Source organism: Cottoperca gobio, chromosome 4 (genome assembly GCF_900634415.1).
Source record: "Cottoperca gobio chromosome 4, fCotGob3.1, whole genome shotgun sequence".
Classification (NCBI taxonomy): Eukaryota; Metazoa; Chordata; class Actinopteri; order Perciformes; family Bovichtidae; genus Cottoperca; species Cottoperca gobio.
The window spans coordinates 1,062,147-1,076,408 of NC_041358.1; the positions used below are offsets into that span (position 1 = coordinate 1,062,147).

At 39.9% G+C, this 14,262-nt stretch overlaps 1 protein-coding gene across 1 annotated transcript in view; it reads right to left on the bottom strand.

The window, feature by feature from the left end:
- Window positions 1-13,833, bottom strand: part of szt2 (SZT2 subunit of KICSTOR complex) — a 91,824-nt gene extending 77,991 nt beyond the window's left edge. The window contains exons 1-16 of the mRNA XM_029429540.1: window positions 13,672-13,833; window positions 13,024-13,149; window positions 12,374-12,547; window positions 11,613-11,783; window positions 10,550-10,672; window positions 9,402-9,564; window positions 8,821-8,927; window positions 8,177-8,387; window positions 4,133-4,303; window positions 3,818-4,049; window positions 3,560-3,689; window positions 2,897-3,042; window positions 2,512-2,664; window positions 1,917-2,031; window positions 639-844; window positions 191-427 (exon numbers count right to left, since the gene is read on the bottom strand). Coding sequence (XP_029285400.1) covers window positions 191-427; window positions 639-844; window positions 1,917-2,031; window positions 2,512-2,664; window positions 2,897-3,042; window positions 3,560-3,689; window positions 3,818-4,049; window positions 4,133-4,303; window positions 8,177-8,387; window positions 8,821-8,927; window positions 9,402-9,564; window positions 10,550-10,672; window positions 11,613-11,783; window positions 12,374-12,547; window positions 13,024-13,149; window positions 13,672-13,695 — 2,489 coding nt within the window. The 5' untranslated portion in view covers window positions 13,696-13,833. The remainder of the gene's footprint in view (window positions 1-190; window positions 428-638; window positions 845-1,916; window positions 2,032-2,511; window positions 2,665-2,896; window positions 3,043-3,559; window positions 3,690-3,817; window positions 4,050-4,132; window positions 4,304-8,176; window positions 8,388-8,820; window positions 8,928-9,401; window positions 9,565-10,549; window positions 10,673-11,612; window positions 11,784-12,373; window positions 12,548-13,023; window positions 13,150-13,671) is intronic.
- Between the last annotated feature and the right edge of the window lie 429 nt (window positions 13,834-14,262).

The following is a 14,262-nucleotide window of genomic DNA, read 5'->3' on the forward strand; positions in this document are numbered from 1 at the left end:
AGAACACCACTATCATTTTTATTATAATGTTTTGGTAATTGATTAATTCAATATTCTTTTTAAATGACTATGGAAATGCAACAAAAAGTTAAATGCTTTCGATCAGCAAATTTGTTCGTTTTCTTAAAAAACTTAAAATACAACTTGAGAATGGACACAAAAAAAAGACAAGTTAAGTGTCTGAACTCACTCGGAGAGCATGGTGAGGATGTGAGCGACAGCCTGCATGGCCACAGCCACTCCTTGGCTGCTCTGAACAGCCCACACCCAGCGCTGGTGCAGGAAGTAACGGGACAGAGAGGCCAGGGTGGAGGAGGCTGTGCGGTTGGCTGCCATGCTGAGTGGGACAGAACTGTTGGAGGGCTGAGGAAAGTTCTCCATGTTGAAAATGAAAGGAGTCCTGAAGTCCAATGGTAGCTTCTCATACCTGCAAAGCACCCACAGTTCCTTTCATTTAAATGTGTGCGTTTCACAGACAGGATACATTGGCAACTCATTTGTAGTCAAAGCCAGTTCTAACCAATACATTTAATTTAGGAATTCTAACACTGCAAGCTAAAAATTGCATTTTGCATTTATGGCTCTTTATTTGGTTCCATGTTGTGCAGTTCTGATGTCCTGCTATCACATGCACTGACCTTATGAGCAGCTTCTCCAGAGGCTTGTTGAGCACCACCACACAGGGCCTGTCTGACAGTGACGGCTTGGGTGCAGGGATGGAGGGAGATTTGGCTGGTGATGGATGACCAACAATTTTCCTCTTGGTCTTGGGGGTCGCCTCTTTGTTCTGAACACGATGAGGGAAGCGAAGTTTGAGGATTTGCTCACGCAGCTCATCTACAATCTGATGGAAAACACAAATGTCAGGAAGGGTTACCGCAAAGAAAAAACATTAGTACCACTCAGTTTTTAGACACACAGTCTGTGCAGATGTGTTTTCATTGATCCGATAGCTTTTCACTAATTAAGTAAAGGGCTGCTTTATTAATGTACCTGCCAGTTCTAGGAAAAATTGGAAGCCAGATGTTGATGGCAGATATTGCAATTCCTACTGCAACAAATATTAAGCTTGTTCAGATACGTTACCAACCTTCAAATATCAATCTGCAGTGTTTGAAAATGAAATTGATGACCAAGCAAAAGAATTAAAAAATGTGTCATTATATTTAGAAGCCTGAATTTTTGAGCATTTAAAAAAAACTGAAGGGCAAATTCACAAAAGACTTGCACATATTTTGTGGTCCCTAAACCTGTGCAAATTAGACACAAAGAAAGTTGTATCCTGAAAAATAAATGAATAAAGCTCCCCTACTACTGAAGTTAGGCTGCTGTGCCTTGTGTGTAAATGCGTACAGCGTGCAGCGTACAGTCCGACCCGAGCCTGGTTTATAAAACAAAAAGAGCTGAACAGCAAAGAAAACAAAGCAGCAACGAGCCTGCAAACACAAACCAAGTGCTACGTTTTTAATGGCTGTCATTATATTCATTGTATTGTTTGACCAATATTTTATACTTTAAAAATGGTTTTAAAAAGTATTATATATCAATTATTTTCTCTGATTTGTTTACATATTTATAGTAAACAAAAGTAGAGTAAATGATACCTAATGTTGAGTATCATGATTCCATCTTGGAAACAGTAATCTTAAATCAAGATACATTAATTTACTAACTTTACCCAGACCTTTGGTCTTCATCAGCAGATGGAGTTGGCAAACATGCTAACGACTGGTCCTCATCTGCTCGAGAAAGCCCCGCAAAAATCTAATAAATCGCTCGAGTTGAGATTTTTAGTTGTTGTCACCTTTCTGACACAGTGTGCACCAAACACTGAACATTATCATCTGATCTCCAGCACAGACATTGGTTTAGAGATTGTACAGTATCCATGATACTGTATGTTTGACTCTCAGTACCTTGTTTCTAACACGGGCTGGTGTACCAATAGGGAATCCCAGACGCAGAACCATGCAGGGCGTCTTGGAGATGAGACGGACCAGGTAGAAGGAGGTTGGAGGCTGCTCCGACGAACTGTGGAGACACAATAAAAAAAATAAAAATTCCCCCCAAGAACTCAATTCATTTTAACAGAGTTGGTGTAAAATGAACGTCTCATTTTAAAGCAGTGTTACAGGCTTTTTGGCTTGTAACAGCATTGTATTTTTCTATCTTATGGATTTAATCATTTTGTGCCCCTTCAGATTTATCTTGGGATCCTATGTGTGGTCCCAACCCCTAGGTTGGGAACCACTGGCTTAAAGATTGTTTCACCCTGCTGAGAGAACACATGTCTGAAGGAAACCTTTCCAGTTTAGGGGGATTTACTTTAAAAAGAAACTGAAGATAGTAAATACTGCCATAAATATCAGCTCTGATCCCAAAATTCTGATATCACCATGTTCAATAATGAATAACATAATCTTAATATCATATAAAACTAAAGTTTATTCCAGCTCTCCATGTTTCCAACTGTAAATGAATGGCAGCTCTCTGTGCCATCCGTTGTCTCACCTGTATATGAGTTTAACATACGAGTATCCCTCCACCAGCACGAAGCTGCTCCAGTCCCTCAGCAGGGATGTGAGGGCAGAGTGGGAGATACGACACTGAATGGTGCTGTAACGTCCATTGTTCCCAGCTGTATGCAGGTGTTTGGGGACAGGCCTGGAGGGACACAATTATTCATGTAATGAATAAACAGAGCCAAACAAATATGGCAGATAAGAAGGCTAAACACAAAGCATTTGTAAAAAAATATGGACCCTCATCCACACAAGCCAATTTATTTTATCTTCATCCTAAGATATCCCTCTTATATCTGGTATAGTTGGTATCAGTGAAACTGTTACCCATCAAATCCGCTTTAAAAAGTAAAACACAACTACACATTTCTCACATGTCATGTTCAAGGATGATAGCAATGCGGTGCATGTGCAGCCATCTCTGCCAGAAGTTGGCATCCATAGAGAGGATGGGCTTCCAATAGGAAGCAAACTGGGACTGAGATGAGTCTTTGGATCCACTGTGCTGCAAGGACAAGACCTGGAAGAAGAGGAGATCATTCAGTGGAAGGAGTGATGCAAACAGAATACAGTTTTTCCCCTACCATTGTCTTGGGGGGGGCGCTTTTTTTATATTCACAAGTCACTTTTCACATTGAACAGGTGCTCTTCTATTAATTAAACTAAACGCTTATGTTATTTATATCACTTATGTGCAAGTTTCAGTGTTACATAATGCTACTTTAAGACTATAATTACAGTACCATCCTCTGAAATAGAAGTGTTAACTTTGTTAAATGTGTTTTTCTTCTGGTTTTTGCTGTTGTGAAGGTTTAAGTGATCTAAAACCCCTAAATTGATTTCAGGTGTTTTTCATTCATTTAATCTGTTTGGAGTCTGTGCTAGATTCTGCACAATTTTCCACAGCATCTTAAAGCCACAGTGTATAGAATTCCATACTTTGGCACCCCCTGGTGGTAGTACCAAAAAAGACAAACATTTACATTGCTATATTCAACACATAGTGGCTTTAATAGGAGACACGGTCTGCACAGTACCGGAGTGGTAGAGCCGGGAGGGATGTAGAACAGAGGAACTCCATTTTTGGTGCTTTCAGGAATCATGTAGTTCTCAGGAATTGAATTAAATGATTGGAGGTGCACCAACATCTGATCAGTCTGGTTGATGCTGTAAGGACCACACATCCAGTATTAAAAGAATTGCAACCTACATCCATCAAATGTATCATCATTATGTTCTGTTCTGTTCTCCATGGTGGTGGAACTGCACAGAAACTCCATTTGCTTTAAGTGTACCTCTGAAGTGTGTTCCAGAAGCGTCGGATGACAGATGTGCGGTACGGGCTAGTGATGGGTTTCCTCTGTGTGCAGCTGATGTCATGCAGGATGTCGTAGCTTCCCTCCATAGTCACCTCCACCCTGGTGGTTCTCTTGGCGGGGTCCAGCGGCCAGGAGGCGGCTGCCAGGTACTCGATATGCATGTTGTGTTTCCATAACAACACTAGCTTCACCTCCAGCTGAGTCCCACCTTCAAAAATCAGGACAGGTTGAACACTGCACTATGCTCTTGGACTTTTCAAATATCTGAGACTTCTGTAAAGACAGCCTTACCTTTGGAGAGGCTGATCTCTCTGATGGTGTAGCCCTCTCTCAGTCGCACAGACACCACACTGATCAAATGAGCATGAACTTCCTTCTCTGTGTGCTTCTTCCTCCTCATGACCAGGGCAGGGTTCCCACTGGCTGACACAAGGTGCTCATTGAACAGTTTGTGCTGGGGAACTACAAAACAGTCAAGTAGTTAGTATTAGTGATCAAATCCACCCACAACCTCACCATCAACACTTCCTCAGTTTCCACCTCCCCTCACATCCGGAATCTTGGCATCATCTTTGATCAAACCCTCTCCTTCCACCAACACGACTAAACTGCTCACCATGACAGCCTTCTTCCATCTCAGAAACATTGCCTGTCTCCGTCCATCCCTCTCCTCCACAGCTGCAGAAACCCTCATCCACGCCTTCATCACCTCCCGTCTGGACTGTTGTAACAGCCTCCTCTATGGTTCACCCTCAAAAATCATCAATAAACTCCAACACATCCAGAACCCCCATCTTCTCACCCACTCCCGGACCAGGACCACATCACCCCTGTCCTCTACAAGCTCCACTGGCTCCTCATCCCCCAGAGAATCCAGTACAAGATCCTCCTCATGACCTACAAAGCCTCCATAACATCCTACCTGATACACTCCTACCTACCTTTGCTCTGCTGCAGAGACTCCTCCTCCCTCTCCAAATTCATCATCACTTAAGACTCACCTGTTCAACACGGCCTTCAACCACTGACCGTCTCTTCTGCTTATCCTCCCTTTGTTTGTTTATTTATCTATATTTTGTTTTGTTTTTACTTACTCTGTCAAGCTTATTTGAGTTTCCAGAAAAGCGCTATACAAGTAAAATGTATTATATTATAGTGTCGATTTTATTATCAAAACAAAGGTGAAATATGTCCAGCTCGCTTTTTTTCCATGACTAAGATGAGACGATGACGAGATTCCACGCAAGTCACTCCATCTCTGCCTGTCTTTGTCTCAGTCTTGACAATTGTGCTACTATATATCGCAGAACGTTTGCGGGTTTGGTCGGGTTCTGGTGGTTGATTAAGCCATATTTTTCCATGTTGGGCGTAATATTTTTCCATGTAGATCATCTTAAAATATATAAGAAGGCTCTCCGTAATGCCAGAGCAGCTTATTACTCTTCCTTAATAGAAGACAATAAGAACAACCCCAGGTTTCTTTTCAGCACTGTAGCCAGGCTGACAGAGAGCCACAGCTCTACAGAGCCTTCTATTCCTATATCTCTCAGTAGTGACGACTTCATGAGCTTCTTTAACGATAAAATTATAATTATTAGAAACAAAATTAATCTCCTCCTGACCTCAATTGGTAATGACTTAACTTCAACTGTTGGAATTTTAAAAACAATAGAAACTCCTGAAATATATCGAGAGTGTTTTACTCCAATCAACCTTAACCAACTAACTTCAACAATCTCGTCGTCTAAACCATCAACCTGTCTTTTAGACCCGATTCCAACTAAACTGTTTAAAGAAGTTTTACCCTTAATTAACACCTCGTTATTAAATATGATCAACCTGTCTCTATTATCTGGCTACGTACCAAAATCCTTTAAAGTAGCTGTAATAAAACCACTTCTTCAAAAAAGCCTAGTCTTGATCCAGAGGTTTTAGCCAACTATAGGCTGATATCTAACCTTCCCTTTCTCGCTAAGATCCTTGAGAAAGCAGTCGCAAAACAGTTGTGTGACTTTTTACATAATAATAGTTTATTTGAGGTTTTTCAATCTGGATTTAGAGTTCATCATAGCACAGAGACGGCACTGGTGAAAGTTACCAATGACCTTCTATTGGCATCAGACAAAGGACTTGTCTCTGTTCTTGTCTTGTTAGACCTCAGTGCTGCTTTCGACACTGTTGATCAGGACATTCTACTACAGAGACTGGAACATTGTGTTGGCATAAAAGGAACCGCACTAAGCTGGTTCAAGTCCTATTTATCTGAGCGATCTCAATTTGTACTTGTTAACGATAAATCCTCCATGACAGCCAAAGTCAGTCTTGGAGTTCCGCAGGGTTCTGTACTTGGACCGATTCTATTCACCTTATATATGCTTCCTTTGGGCAATATTATAAGGAACCACTCTATAAACTTTCATTGTTATGCGGATGATACCCAATTATATCTATCAATTAAACCAGATGAAACCAATCAATTGGCTAAACATCAAGCATGCCTTAAGGACATAAAAACTTGGATGTCTAGCAACTTTTTGATGTTAAACACAGACAAAACTGAAGTTATTATACTTGGCCCTAAACGCCTTTGAAACGCATTTTCTAATGACATAGAAGCTCTGGATGGCATTAACTTGGCCTCCAGCACCACTGTAAGGAATCTTGGCGTCATTTTTGATCAGGATCTGTCGTTTAACTCCCACATAAAACAAATCTCAAGGACTGCCTTCTTTCATCTACGTAACATTGCAAAAATAAGACACATCCTGTCTCAAAATGATGCAGAAAAACTAGTCCATGCATTTGTTACTTCAAGGCTGGATTACTGCAACTCATTGTTATCAGGTTGTCCCAAAAAGTCGCTTAAGACTCTTCAGTTGATCCAAAATGCAGCGGCACGTGTATTGACTAGAACAAGGAAACGGGATCATATTACTCCTGTATTAGCTGCTCTGCACTGGCTCTCGGTAAAATACAGAATAGAATTCAAAATCCTTCTCCTGACTTACAAATCAATTAATGGTCAGGCTCCAGCATATCTTAAAGATCTCATAGTACCTTATAAACCAACTAGAGGATTGCACAACATTGCGACCCGATCCCGGATAAGCGGTAGACGATGGATGGATGGAACACAACATCATTTCTGTCAAATATTGTATTTGTACTATGTTGTTTATCCTGTACACACGACATCTATTGCACGTCTGTCCGTACTGGGAGAGGGATCCCTCCTCAGTCTCTCCCTGAGGTTTCTTCCATTTTCCCCCCTTTGATTATGGGGTTTCTTTTAGGAAGTTGTTCCTTGTGCGGTGTGAGGGTCTAAAGACAGAGGGTGTCGTAACCTGTACAGTCTGTAAAGCACACTGAGACAAATGTATAATTTGTGATATTGGGCTATACAAATAAATTTGATTTGATTTGCAAAACTATTGGTTTTGGCTAGACTATTCTAACTGACATGTTTAATACAATCTGATGACTTTTTATTACTAAGATAAGACTTATATGCACAGACTTTAAGTCAACTAAATTTGACTTAATAAAAACTGGATAATGTTGACTAAAGACAAACAAGGACATTTGACAGAGGACTAAGACTAAATTCAAAAATAGCACAAAAAAATGAACAGTAGTTATTTTCATCATCATCAATACTAATACCCCTATATGTTATCTCGAAAATAATGTCAATGAGTCTACAAGAACTATGAAAATACTGTTAAATGTAAATTCAACAGAAGTGGAATAGTAAAAAATCTAATTTTACAAAACCTTTGTCCTAAAAAAAGCATAGTTTAGTTAAGATATTAATTCAAAATAGATTTGTGATAGTGGTGGTTAAGTTATACATTCTTCCTTTGGGTCAATAATAGGTCATATCTGAAGAGCTATATTTAAATTTGAAATGATTGTAATTAATAGCATCAATTATAGTTAATGACAATTGTAATTTGAGTGTAATAATTACCAGTATGTTGAAATAAATATAGTTCATTCATAATCAGGCTTTGGGGTTTCCCAAGGATCAGTGTTAGGCCTATTATTGTTTCTGTTGTAAATACATATCCAACTTTTTAATACATTTCACATTAGCTTTACAAAGCCAATTAGTAAACAGAAACTTTTTTTGAAACCACTTTCTTTTAAATTACATAACGTTTCTGAAGCACTCCCATAAGGCAACAAAATAAAAGTGTGACATTTTTATAGCACTATGCACTCATTTGTCTGATGTGTCCATTAATCTGACACTGTATCTGTATCTAAATGATATAATTGGGTCTGTTTGTAATAACCTACACACAGACTGAATAGTATGCAGAGCGGCCTCACCACAGAAGTACTCGGAGTTCATTGACTCGGGGGTGTTGAGGAAGGAGTAGGTTAAGAAGGCCTTGTGGTAGGTATTCATCTCCTGGCTGTTCAGGTCTACATCTGGACAGCTGGGCAGGTACGAGCCAAAGGTGGCTAATGAAATGAACTTCATCAGCTCTACGTTGGGGATGTAGCCAAAGCTGCAGTCGTAGGAGTAGGCACCGCCAACCTGGCAATGGACAAACAGAATTCAAAGAAGAGCAGTCAGAGACTTAAGTACAATGTCTCCTCCATTCTTGATCAAGATCGTGGAATCTTTTTAATCACAGAATCCCTCTTGTTTACCGGTTCTTTAAATGGACTGGTAATATGGTTTAACATATTCTGAATATAACGTTTTCACAGAACAGAGAGCATAGAGCAACCTGGTTATCCGTGTCCCTGTATGCATGATTCTAAAATGATCCTCCTTCAAAAGCAGTTGAGGATAAACCCACTGCCACAATCAAACCTGGAATATTGGTGTGCAGGTAGTCCTTTTACATAATTCCAAAGATGTCTATGGATACTGATAATAAAAGATACAAACCCATATATACAAATATAACATGGTCTCATTAATAATTTAGTCAAAGTCAGAGCTGAGGTGTTATCTTCTTTACCTGCACAAAGGAACAGGCGATGGTTCCACTCCTGAGCTGGTTCAGCAGGGTTTCACACACGGCAACATCAGGAACACTCGTCACTCCATCTGTTATTATAATGATACCTGGAACACATAGCTGGAAGTTCAATTACTAATTCTCATCATCTTCTTATTATGAAGTGTGATAAAGTCATATCAACTTCACACTTGGTGGGTGTATTGGACCCAAGGAAGTGCAGTGTCGAGTGAGAGTTCCTAAAATTTACAGGACATATTTATAAGTAGTGTATAAATCGTGTATTATATTGAGAGGGGACCCCTTTTAACTGTTACAACGGCGAACAGCAGGCTGGGTACAGCTCGCTCTTCGTCGCTCACTACAATATTAACTGTTACACTGCAGAACTGCACGCTGGGTACAGCCATGTACTAGCCATGTGCAAAGAAATAAACAAACCAACATAGACAAAGATGAAAAAGCTGACCAGTCAAAGACCTGGTTGTTAGAGGGGCTCCTTCAAAGAGCTTCTAGAAAATAACAACAATCCCTTGATTGAGACACTAAGTGACAACTTTGGGTACTTAAGACGAACCTACCTGCACTGGAGTTTGGGGGCAGCAGCTGAAGGGCCAGGATGCCCTGGCGCACCATGCTGACCAGACCCATATCAGCTGACAACATGGAAATACCTTGCTTCCCATGGGGCTGGTCATCCAGGATGTTGCTATGGAGACCTGAGCTTTGGACTGGCTCCACAGACTTAAGACATAGGAAAAAATAAATACATTAATGTATAACTTTATCAACACTAAAGACTAACAAACACACAAGATTTGATGTCACACTCCTTACACCAACAGCAACCTATTTACATGGAGAAGGGAGGCAGTCTCTTAAGATAAACTGCACCCACCCACTCCACCCTAATCTTGGAGATCCAGCACGAGACACCAGCCAGCTAATCAGACTTTATTGATTGAGTATAGGTTTGCTTCAGGGTTATCAACCTCACGGTGTACAGAACAGTATATCAGAATTAATTAGGCCCACAACACCTTCAGAAGGCTCAAACATGATGTATCCCTGACACGCATTCCTTCTTCCAAAAAGGTACCTAGTCAATTATAAACTCACTATAAATGAAATTAAGGCAAGCTTTAGGCTTCATTTTTCTTCATTTCAGCAATATCATTACAAACCAACAATGTGTTAAGTAACAGTCCGTCTCTTAATACTTTCTTCTTTCTCTTTAATACTTTACTCTGTGGCTCTCAGCTCCAATCTCATTGGTTCCTACTGACAGAAATCTATGAAAAACACATCACATACACGGACAGCTAACTAACTAGATTAATATCTAGTAAAAATAAGCCTCAGTCATTTTCTAACAGCTGGTCAGTGTAGTTTTCATCAAACGTCATTCAAACAGCAGGAAATATTGCATTAGAGACTATTTTCAGTAGTGGATTATCTCCTCATCCATAAAACTATTAGAGTAACTATATTGAATTTGATTGATTGATGTGACAATGGCGCTCTATGGCACAAAGGGAGAAGATATATCAGGCTTTGATACACACAAAATATAACATTCATTGTCGGTTTGCTCTGCACAACGAGAAACGTACAGAATATCGGCAGCCCTATCTATGCTATGAGATTTGGTTTTTATCAACAACATCTTTTCTCATCTGATCTTCACATATTTTAACATGCAATGTAAATACTGTTGATGAGCACTTGCCTGTTCATGCTGCTGATGCAGGACTTCTGCAATGCTGCTCTCCACTGCTCTGAGCTGCTGATAGATGTAATGCAGGAACTCAACGAGGTCTGTTCTTTCAAGCTGACAGCCCTGTACCAAAACCTGCAGGAGGAACCAAGCCTGTCAGAGGACTGCAATTACATGTGCAGCAGCTTTATGCATCACATGGAAACTAATCAGGGCTATATGCTTAGCCTACATTTAGTTTCAGGGGCACAAGACACAGGGACACGCTGATTGACCTTGGGACCTAACAAAGGACAGGAGCACATTGTGCTTCATTAATGCTTTCCTTTTCAAACAGCATTGAGGCTGCTCATTTTTGGATTCAGATACCTTATTGAATCCACTTAAGTCTAACATTCAACTTTTCATGAAACTGAAGTTACATGTAACTGCACCTAAAAAAGATTTAGCTGAAATCTGTATACTGAGGTCAGCGCAAGTAATGTTCATAACCTGTAGCTATAACCTGTAAATGAGAAAAGATAGAACTCAATTCATCCATAAGACATTTTTGTGCCAAATATTCTCAGCATACATTTGAACTGCAATTTGAATAACCTTTCATATAAATAAAACAATCTGAGCTAACGGCTAAAATATAAAGCAAAAGGATTTCTATCGTGAAAGACTTTGAGAGATATTTCAGGTGGCACTTTGAATTGCACTTTAATTTAGTTTATTGCTTCAATTTAAACAATGTTGCATGTTCCAGTGGGCCTCTAAAAACTAGATTGAACTAAATGTAATACTTTTTAAAGAGCAATGTAACACACTTTTCCCCTTGCTGCAGTGATGTAAAGGTGCACTCCGGACCCTGTGGCATTATTGTTGGCTGTGGTTACAGGTTTAACAGGGAACACTTCTGACCAGAGCTTACAGTGATGCTGGCTGTGGTCAGATGTGAAGTTGCACTATTAAAATGTCATTTAAAATCATTCATTCCAAGGATCCTGAACCTTTTAGGACATCTGAAAACATAAATGTGCACATAAAACACTAGTAAATAACAGGATAACACGTAAACTAATGTAGTGACCTGATGGGAAGTTAGGCCAATAATTGACGAATATGCCAAGATGGTGATGAAGATCTTAGGCTTGAACAGTTGATCAGTTCCAGGGACTTTGAATGGTTGAGCAAGACCAGCCAGACACCTCGACAAGGCATGAAAGACCTCATCGAAGATCATCTCCCCTGTGCTGTCATCCTGCACAACAGAGAACAAAACAAAATGATTTTCTGCGTGACTTGTGATGCATCTTATGCCAGAGTTTAGTTAGATAGAGGGCATTACGCATAATGATACACAAAACAGCTGTGAAACTGTAGCATAAACAAAGAATCCTTGCAAGATGAAAATTAGATACAGAACTAATGATAGACTGACAGTTAAAGGCTCCATCCACACTGTCCACATTAGACTCTGACCAATAGTGCAATATTACAAAGTTATAAAGAAATGTGTGTGAGTGTGTGTGTGGGGGGGAGGGGTGTTCAGCTGCTTTTAAGACGTTGATTGAGGAATCTAAGAAGAGAAAAGGAGAGAGAGACCGAGCAAGAGGCTGCCGGTGAAGAGTAAATCTCGGACTGGCTTTTAGTTGTTGGCAAGAGCCTGGCGTACTTCATCTATACAACAATATATTTTTATACCATAAAGATTTTACAGAGCAAATAATTGAAACAAAATTGAGATTTTTCCTGTTGCTGGGAGAAGAATTCTCCAAACCCCTTTCCATCTTATTTGTGTCACTGCATTTAATCAGGAAATAAGTTACCAACCAACTGTTTGAGTCTTACCACAATCCCTGTGGAGGGGCTGAGGTCCAGCTCGATGATGAAGCGGTACCTCCGGGCCAGGAAGGTGGCTCGAGTGGACGGCATCAACATGTAGGGGTGCATGGTGGGGGAGAAATCTGTCTGCCATCCTTTAGGTAAGATACTCAGCAAGTCCAATTCATTCTCTGAGTTCAGCTGTAAATAGAGTCAAACATGGCATCAGTGACTTATCATTCGGACCATTTATGTGGTTCAGGAATTTATCAAACTATAACACAAACCATTTCCTTCTTAATCCATGTCTCATAAAAATATTAAAGCAACTGGAATGACAAAAGGTGACTTGTGATTTATTCCAATGGAGAGATGTGCTTCATCCTGGATGACAAAACTACAATGCTCTCCATAACTGCCAAGACTTCATTTTCTTGTAGAACTCGTCCCTCAGCTGCTTAAAATATTGACTCTGCCGTTTGGTGATGAAGTCCTGCTGATTTTGGCGATGAGCTGACACTGATGTGACAGAGCCATACAGTGCAACATGCAGAACATACAGAGTCTGAGCCCAATTCAGATGAACAAAGCATCCTCAGCCCTTGACCAGTGGCTTCAAAATAAAATGCAAAGATCTTCACACATTCACATGATTTTGCACTTTTTGACCAACTCACCAGTTTAGATTTTGATGCTGGCCAGATGACTTGGTTAAGTTTACCAAGGAACCACGCCAGACGCACATTCCTAGAGATCCGATACTCCTCCTTCATCAGCAGGTAGATCTGGTCAGCCTCCTCCACCTTTGCATGACAGACAGTCATGTAACAGTGCATTGTAATCGGGTACGCCGAGTGCACCACTAATTTGCAAAACGTTCAATAAATAAATAAATGTTTATTAACGTTGAAAAAGAAACACTAAATAATTGTATTAGTTCAGCTAATGTCGTGCTGGATGCAAATTGTATTTACCAACGCACTGCATAGTCTAGCCTATATTCATCTAAACAATATGCTGACCAGCCAGAAACACAGAAACGTCTCTTAGCTTTAATGTAACTGTTAGCTAGATACCTAACGTGTCTCGTGATAATTAGCAGCTTGGCTGTTATTGCTAGTTGCTGAGCTAACGTATAGCTAACACAAGTTTATAAACGTCAAGAGACATTGTTCGGCACTAGTCTAGACTAGGTACCTTTTACTTCAAACTGGACTTTGTCAAGTCTGACTTTTAGGACAAACAATCAAAATGGAAAATGTCTGCTTATATTCCCAACCAATGCAACCCCTGTGCTTCTTACTGCAGACGAAAGGTAATGTTACCTCATTGTCCTGTCTCTCTGTCATGCCCTATATCGCATAGGGACTGCAGGGACGTTAGCGAGCCTCAGCGGACCAATATTCCCTTTGGTTTGTGAAATATAATCCACACCAATACTTGTTTATCATTTGTCTTGTCTTGTCAGGTGTTCGTAGGGCAGTGTCAATTCAGACAGGGTGACAGTGCATACATTTCCCGGTCAAAGCTTTCAAAATAAAATGTATTAGACTAACGTGGAAATTTGCATAATTCAAATAATTATACGAGTGTCCCAAGGAAATGCCCTCCAAAATGTAATATTTCATAACATCTACGTGGTGAATATAAGAAATTAATTCAGCCTTTTAATTGCAGGCAATGACCAATATTATCCAAAATGTTAAAATATTTGAGGAAACAAATGTTTGACTTTATCGCATATCTTTTAAATAGTTTTGGCCTTCTTTACAGAATATAATTTTTGATATATCACCAAAGAAAAATAACTGGTGTGAATAATAAAATGAACAAATGCTGAATTCCAGTTAGCTGCTTCAGTTTCATGGCTTACTGGGACATTTTAATAGAAGCGCTGTTTTTATGTTAGAAACGCC